This window comes from Nestor notabilis, unplaced genomic scaffold (assembly GCF_000696875.1).
Source record: "Nestor notabilis isolate BGI_N333 unplaced genomic scaffold, ASM69687v1 scaffold26638, whole genome shotgun sequence".
In the NCBI taxonomy this organism is placed as follows: domain Eukaryota; kingdom Metazoa; phylum Chordata; class Aves; order Psittaciformes; family Psittacidae; genus Nestor; species Nestor notabilis.
Window position 1 is genome coordinate 36,430 of NW_009941165.1, and position 8,508 is coordinate 44,937.

The 8,508-nt window shown below is 43.9% G+C and overlaps 1 protein-coding gene across 1 annotated transcript in view; it reads right to left on the reverse strand.

Moving 5' to 3' along the window:
* The window catches only part of UBE2G2 (ubiquitin-conjugating enzyme E2G 2), a 10,475-nt gene extending 6,637 nt beyond the window's left edge, over nucleotides 1-3,838 (reverse strand). Inside the window, exons 1-2 of the mRNA XM_010020733.1 lie at nucleotides 3,769-3,838; nucleotides 3,636-3,681 (exon numbers count right to left, since the gene is read on the reverse strand). Of these exons, the coding sequence (XP_010019035.1) occupies nucleotides 3,636-3,681; nucleotides 3,769-3,838 (116 nt within the window). The remainder of the gene's footprint in view (nucleotides 1-3,635; nucleotides 3,682-3,768) is intronic.
* Nucleotides 3,839-8,508: the final 4,670 nt, after the last annotated feature.

Consider the following 8,508-nt stretch of genomic DNA (forward strand, 5'->3'; position numbering starts at 1 on the left):
GAGGAACCTGAACAGGCTGGAGAGGTGGGCCTGGGCAAACCTCATGAAGCTCAACAAGGCCAAGTGCAAGGTCCTGCATCTGGGTTGGACTAACCCGAAGCACAAATAAAAGATGACTTGCCAGGCTGTTTAGTTGTGAGAGATACAACAAACAACTCTGACATAAGACAGCATGAAAATAAGAAACTCTGAACTCCACAAGCTGGCTGACTTAGGCAAGGGGAAGAAAAGTATCTGCCAAAATACGAGGGAAAAGCACACTGACAAGGACACTTAATTCTGTAATCACAGCTTCACATACGGTTGTAAATGGTTTCTTATTTGTAAAAAGATGCTGGAAAAAGACCAAAACCCACAGTCACCAGATGCTGAAAAGGGGAATTCCATACTAAACAGAAGTCATAAGCCTAATTATATACCTAATTACCTTTTCTATACAGGTTTTTGGTAAGTTGACTTTGATTTATCCTGTTTAGTTTCCAAACAATCTTTAGGCTAATAAAGTTCTTAACAATTATGTGGGGTTTGTGTCTTTTGGGGGTAAACATTAATAGCTCACACCTGTATATGCCAACCAAAGAGGACAAAACTTGGTCATGAAAAGTTGAAGTCACAAACTTGCACAACACAGTGCAACCTGCAGGACCTCATGCAGTGCTACAGTATTTAGGGTTACCACAGTAAACTCTCTGGACGTGCTGGGGCTATTTATCATCACAAGTCGCTCTGTTGCAAAGATTTAGCTTTCACAAATACTCTCATTTAGCATCTGTTTTACGTCTTATTTTACGTGCATTTTACACCAGGCTCCAAACCTCCACTGTTCGGAAAGCTCACGTTGTATTTTCAGTTCTGGATCCATCACACTCACTTTAGGAGCATAAGAACTGTTCCATCATTCAGACATGTCAATCAGCCTTCAGATGTATATGTTTAATATTTATCTAGCACTGCTACTACAGGCAAGAACACCAGAAATACAAATTATTATTATTACTATTATTTTAAACAGCATTATTCTACCCCCAAGCCAAACTCTTCCAATAATCTATGTAACATTACCCAGCCCACCTCTGAACTGATAAATGGGCAATGCCTTTTCTCTCTTAGGGCTTTTTTATTTGCCATTACATGGGCTCTAGGTTTACACAAATTGGCTGAAGGAAAAAAAATAAAAGTATTCTCTTCATTACTACACCACTTACCTTTCACACTTCATCTGTCTAAAAGTTTGAAGCCAACTTTACTTCATTTCCTCACCCTTACTTCTTTCATTCCCCGAATTCTCACAGCGCATTTGAGATTACAAAACATTAGAGAAGATAATCACAGACAAATATAAACAAGTCATTTACCTTGCTTTTCAAATGTATGCAAACATTCCTACTATTAGAGTTGTGTAAAGAGATGAAAGTAACCAAACATGTTTAGGGTAAACATGTTTCTATTGTACCACAGCTTCAGAATTTAGCAGATCTTAAAATATAATTTTATTATGACACACACAATACAGAAACCAAAATGAAAGTGCCTCCGCCTCTCATTTTGCGCTGACAAAGGCCTGAAGCTCAACACTCAGCACTTTAAAGGGCTTTCAAGTCTGCAAGCAGCTCCTCTGTTGTTTAAGAATTTGTTATGGGAAACATAAAAAAAAGGAATTTTCTAGGTAATGAAACAAATGCAAAAGTATGTCTGTGTGTCCCCCCAGAAAGCTCTACTTAACCACATAGTCTCTGCTAGGAGAAAGTACTGATAGGCAGGAATTTTCTTTCCTATTCCAAGAAGTTCATTAAATCCTCTGGCATTTCTAAACTCTAAGCAAAGCACAGCTGTCTGAACTGAAATTTGGTACATTACAAAATCCATGTCTCAGAAGAGACATCCCACTTGCAGAAAGAAAAAGCATAAGACCCTGCAGCCAAACTCTTAGGTAATTTGTTGTCTGACACCAGTTTCCATGCCAGGTGTTTATTTTCAGGGGACTGAGCTCCCAGGAAGTACAATCTGTTTATTACAGAATAAATTGCTGTACATAAGCAGAGGCATTTGCCAACTCCTCCTATCAATCAGCAAACAAGCAGTGGTAATCCAAACCTCCATTTACCAGACCTAAAATAACTTGGAGGCTGATGCTTTCCATAAAGGAGGATCACCCACACAGCCAGCTTGTGTGGAATAGGGATATGCTACAGCTCAGGAAGCTTTTATACTGGTTGTATGCCTGACCCCAAGAGACAGAAATCTTGTTTTTCATCCCTAGACAACACGCTCCAAGCAAATAGAGGAGATAGGAAAATTCTGCCACCCACACTAGTTGAGAATCTCGTAAGTCAGCACTGGTGGTTGCACTGAAAACCTGCTAAGAGCACAGCAGGGATGCTGTGAGCAAGAGCACCTTGGCACTGGCTGAGGGAAAAGAAATCACCAACTCTTACTAAAGGAGTTATGAAATACAGAGCCTGGATCCACCCTAACAACAGACCATCAACTTCAATACAGACTTAGCTGTTCAGAGCATCTTCACCTTTTAATTCTGTAGTATTTGTGTAATATATCAGAGTCAAGTGACAAAGGTCTCTTTTCTTCTCCCCTACTGTTCTTGAACCTCGTTGTGTAAAGATTATCAGTTATTCCATCTACCCAAATTTTCCAAAGAAGGGTACAGCATGAGTAAGAGTACAAGCAAGAGACAAGACAACTCGTAAGATGCCAGGCAAAAAGATTTTGTCTTTTCATGGCAAGTTTTGCTATGAACAACTGTACCCATCAGTTTGGGACTGGAAGGGGGAGGACACAGCTTTGTAAGAAGTCTTTGCCACCTTCGAAAACACAACAGGTAGTGACCAGAGGCATTCACCAAGAAAAGAGCTTTCGACACAGAACCACTGCACTCAATATCTTTACATCACCAGGCAATACATGAAGTGCAAAATTTAAGATTTTTTTTTCAGTTGGACTACTTTCCCAGCTCAATCCCCTTCCATTTTTCTGGAAAATAACAACTGAAGAGCAAGTGAACTAATTTTAGACACTGATTTATTTTTTTCTTTTATTCCATCCCTCATAATCTGTATATTTTGCTCCACTTAAAACATGAGAAAAGCACAGCCTGTATTTGCAACCCAGTAATGTTCCCAACAGGTTTGTGTGATCTACAAGCAATTCACCGTTTCCTACAGTCTTTGCATACACAACATATATCCAAGGGAGCGCAAATGGTGATTCCTGTCAAGTCTGCAAGTTATTTATGATTTAGTTGTGGTTACCCCATCCCTGGCAGTGTTCAAGGCCAGGCTGGACACAGGGGCTTGGAGCAACCTGCACTAGTGGAAGGTGACCCTGCCCGTGGCAGGGGGTGTGGGACTAGATAAGCTTTGAGGTCCCTTCCAACCCAAACCATTCTGTGACTCTGTGTTGTGTATTATAGTGACACCTGTACAACAAATGATCACTTAAGTCCCAAAGCTGCCTCTGTCACACTCTTTAAATTCCAAATGCAACTCCCAGTTTAGGTCAGAAAAGAAATTCCCAAAGGAAGGCCAAGCACAACTGGTATTTTTTTATATTCTTGTTCTCCGAGAAGCTAATCACAGCATGCAAGTGCTGATTTTGGGTACAAAACTGTATTAACTCACATAATCAGAGCTTCCCATTCAAAGAAGTTCTCTTCATTCACAGGACCTATGAAGAAAAAACAAAACAATGCTTAGTGCTACCTGAATGCAAGGCTACGACTTCACTGTGCACAAACCCTGCTCAGCTCCTCACCTGCTACAATCCCCTCGGGTGGGTTCAGGGTCAGCTCTGTAAAAACAAGAACAGAAGGGAAGGTTAACATGATCTGAAAGACCAAGCATTCTGGTTGGCATTTGGGTGGCCAAAGCTTAGCACAGAAGTCCCACCAGCAAACAAACACCCTTGGAGAAAACCCTTGACACCACTAGGCAAAACTCCCCATTAAGAAGGCCCAGAATCTCACTGCTTACAATGTAACTTCTTCATGCATGAGTTTTCTAGGCAAAATTATTTGGCATTTTATGCTTTTTTAAGCTCCTGAAACTCCTGGGACAACAATTTGAGAAGAAAGAAAAAATGTCTTTCCACAAAGCATGGGAAACTCTCCTCTTGGACGTCTGTAGTATCTGCAGGTACAAACTCAACAGCCTGAAGACAAAATGAGTTGTATCCCTGTAACCTCTCTGCACCAATTCAGACTTGACAGCATCTCAACATTAAACCCAAAATTACACAGAAAGTTGGAGAAGCAGAAGCAAGAAAAATTTGTACAAGCGGCTCTGTTCCTTGGATTCAATCTAACTCCCCCTCCATGGCCTGGAATAGGTGAGTCAAAAAGGAAGCAGCAATAAAGCAGCCATGGCTGTACACAGTGAGTGCGAATCCATCAATCCTCATTTTCTGTAGGAAACTGGTACAATTCCCAATTCATACGATAATGGTTAGCATCAGTACCTCGTTTCAAGCCTGCTGAAGCCCAGCCCTCTGTGTGCTGATAAAATAGTAACCGTTTTTTCTACTATCCAATGCAATGACCATCAACTTCTGGATTCTGAGGTCCTGTGGAGTGGTAAGCAGCTGGCGAGGCAAAGTTCAACCATGCACAGGCACCCAGTGGACCTGCAGTCCCTGGTGGGTCTCAACACCAGCCCTACAGCTCCAAGCAAGATGTAGGGCAGCTGGTGGGACCAGTGGCAGGAGGTGACACTCTGAGGATGTCAGACTGGAGGAGGTGACAGTAATAAGGCCAACCGAAGCCAGGGCTGTTGAGCTGCTTATCCAGAAGAGCGTTTCCTACCCGATGGCCTGTGGATGACTCGTGGTCCATAACACACAGAACACAGCCACAGGAAACACCACACATATTCCCATGCATGAAACCAAGCAGGAACATGGAACCAGGGAATATAGGAAGTCCAAAACAGATAAATGAGACACTTGACCTGACTTCCATGAGGCTGTATGTGAAACTGTGGGTAGAGCTGCACAAAACAGCACATGGATTTTTGTCTTAAAACAGCTAAGTTACTGTTGGATTCAAAACCATGCTAAGATACACTGTCAGGAAAGATAGCAAAACTCTCCTGTTCATTGAGAATGCCATTAACTTTGGCACAGATCTCTCCAATTGTAGTTCAAAAGCACAGCAAGCAGATTGAAACTCCATGCTATAGTTTCCCGTGACATCCTGGTGTTAAGGTACAGGCTTTTCCAGCTTGATACTGAGTCTCCAACAGCTTTTCTTGCTGATGTTTTTAGACAGAAAGAGGGAGACGTCAAACCCAGGAGCTCCTGGAATCATTTTGCTCCATCTTGTGGCTCTCTCTAAGAAAGAAATCCCTCTGATTTCCCATGATTTCCCTTTGCGACTGCCCAGTGGCAGCATCTGCATGCTCCCTGCAGCAGGGCAATGGGAGGCAAGAGCCAAACCACACCAAAGAGAAGGGTCATTACAAAGATGGAGGTTCCATTCTCCACTTCACCTTGCTCAGTTCTGCCCTCAGAGATGGGCTAAAGAGGTTTCCATCTTTAAGGATCAAGCAAAGCAGTAACTGGGCAGTGCAGGGGTACATGAGCTTTGATTTTGAGTGGCTGCTACTATACCTGGTCATTGTGGGAGGAAAATACTCCTCTTCCACGTGGATGGTTACATCCTACCCTGTGATTTCTCTAAAGCTGTTCAAAGGGAAATCAGGAGCACAGTTTACGGGGAAAAAGGAATACTCAAGCTACACTAGCTTCTTGAGAGAGACAGCTTGCACAAAGTGAGAGCCACGAGCCACCTCCCTCAATCCCCTTTCTCTGAGGGGCAAGATCAGCAAAAAGCCTTTACAGAAGCCCTTGATGCAGCAGCTTGTTATGGCTGACTGGTGACTGTGGGCCTAGGAAAAAACGTCCAAAGAGTGAAACCTCATGATTCGTGGGACAACCAAGGTGGGAGCTGAGCCATGAGACACAGAGGGACCCTCCTGCCACACTGTCACCACAGCTACATCACCTTCACCTGGAGCTGTGAGACCCCATGCCTGTTGCTGTGGGGAACTCCCTGCCCAGACACACATGCTAGGTGCATGCTGGAGGAGCCCATGGTGGTGCAGCCCACCACCTGATTCAGAGCAGTATCTCTCTTCAGCACTGGAGAGCACTGGGAGAAGTTTCCATCTTCACATCCTACACAAAGCATCCTGTTTGGTTTGCAGGGGAGTTTTGCTGCATGCAGTCAGGGGATTTGCTTCCAAATGGAAACAAAATGAAGTCCTAACTTGTAGCACCTGAGTTAAACCTTACTTTGAAGCTTTGCTTGTAAGCTGAGACTGAATGAAACAGAGCTGACACTACTGAAGTGCAATGCTTCTACTAGGAACATGGGGCAGATTTGGGCACACACAATCAACACCTCCCTTTTAATTTCACTGCTCATTAGAGACTCATTAGAGGCCAATTACACCTAAGACAAAAGGAGGAGAACTAAAAAAAACCCTTCTTGTTAAAGCAGTTAATAAAAAGACCAGTCACATTCTTAGAAGTTCAGCAGTATGCTGCCTAAAATCTGTATCAATTTAGCATATCCCCAAGATGACTAAAAGCACAAGACTTGAGAAATATTAAGGGCACATATTCACTTCAGTGTCTGACAGCATCTGAAACCAGAATCTTGTTCTTTTAAATCTGTCTCAAACTCGGTTTTATTTTCTCTTCTCTGCTGTAGCATCCAACTGGCACAAGGCAGTTTGAGCTCACACAGACACATGGCACCGTGTGTGTCTGAGGTATTTCTTAAGGGTTATGCTCAGGAAATAGCATTTTCAAATCAAGTTTAACAGGGACAGCTACAGAGACCTACTGCAAATGTTCAACCCTCTTTCCCCCTGGAGATAGCAGCTCATCACAACTCACACCACTGCAGCAGTTTTCTTGCAGCCCCACATGAACTCTCTCCAAGCAATAAGGACAGGAAGCACCCACTTCAGTGAAGCACTGCCACATTCTGTTCTCTACAATGAAGGGGTATTTTTTTCTGTGAATTCTGAAATCTCAGAACTAACATAATTCACAGACAAGATCTCTCAGTTCACTGTAAGCACTATCCTGGGAAGCTATGGGGAGAAGATTTGTTTAATGTCTGCCTGCAGCATTATATCAAATTCTTTTTGATGCTGTTTTACATCACTTTTCCCCTAAAGAATTCACTCATATGAGACTTTCTAGTCAGATCTCACAGCTTCTCAACAATAAAGGATCAAAACTTGTTTTTGCGACTAAGGGGATTTATTTAAGAGAACAGATATAAAAGCAGAGCCGAGTATTTTTGCAGCTGCCTTTCAGGTCAGTGCTTCAGGATTACAACAGAAAAATGCAGGTTTTGACAACACACTGTCAGCACAAGCTTCACACACACAACTGCATGGTGGGGGTTGCTTCGTAACCTCAGGAGCTACTGGCAGCACAGGAGCAGAGGGGCCCAGGCCAGCCCCAGCCTGGCAAACACCTGCATGACAGGTCAGGTTAGAGACCTGTGCTCTGCAGAGCAGCTGAGAATAAACACAATACTGGCAGGAAACTTGCCCATAAATACTGTTTTATACAGGCTGGAGTATTCCACTAAATGACGGTAAAATGAGAAACAGCTCCTCATCACTGGGCCACCTCGGGAGCTCTGAAATGACCTTCACCAGAGCAGGAGGCCAGGTCATAGAATCATCATAGGATTGGAGAACAGTTTGTGTTGGACAGAGCCTTAAAGCTCATCCAGTTCCAACCCCCTGCCATGGGCAGGGACACCTTCCACTAGACCAGGTTGAAAAAACTGGCCTTGAACACTGCCAGGGATGGGGCAGCCACAGCTTCTCTGGGCAACCTGTGCCAGCGCCTCAGCACCCTCACAGGGAAGAACGGCTTCCTAATGTCTAATCTAAATCTCCCCTGTGTCAGCTCAAAGCCATTCCCCCTTGTCTTGTTGCTACAGGCCCCTGTAAAAAGCCCCTCTCCTATTTTCTGTAGTCAGTCCTTACAGCTTGGCACCATCCTTCCCCTACCGAACACTAATTTTCTTTCTCCATTCTACTTTCTTGCGTTAAATAAAAACTACCACATCACAGGACAAAAACAACTGGGTGAACAAAAACGGAAAAAGTGTCTCCTGCCAAAAAAGTCACCTCTGGATCACCCCCGCGAGGAGAAACGGGATGTCCCCACCCGCCGCTCACCACCACCACCTGCAAGTCACATCTCACGCAGATTTCTAAACCAACACGTCTGACACTGATCACTAAAGTGACGTTTAAAAGCTGTTACTAACTGCTGCGCTTCCGCTTAGGGCCTGACAAACGCCTCTAATTAAGGCAACAAAGCCCTGCAACAGAGACTTCCGTGGCCGCAGGTTGTTCCTGCTGGAAAATTTCACCGAGAAAAAAATAGGAAGAACGGGCCAGACGGGACAGCAGATGGAACCGCGCACACACCGCGCTCGGTGCCCCAGCTGCGGCAGCTGCC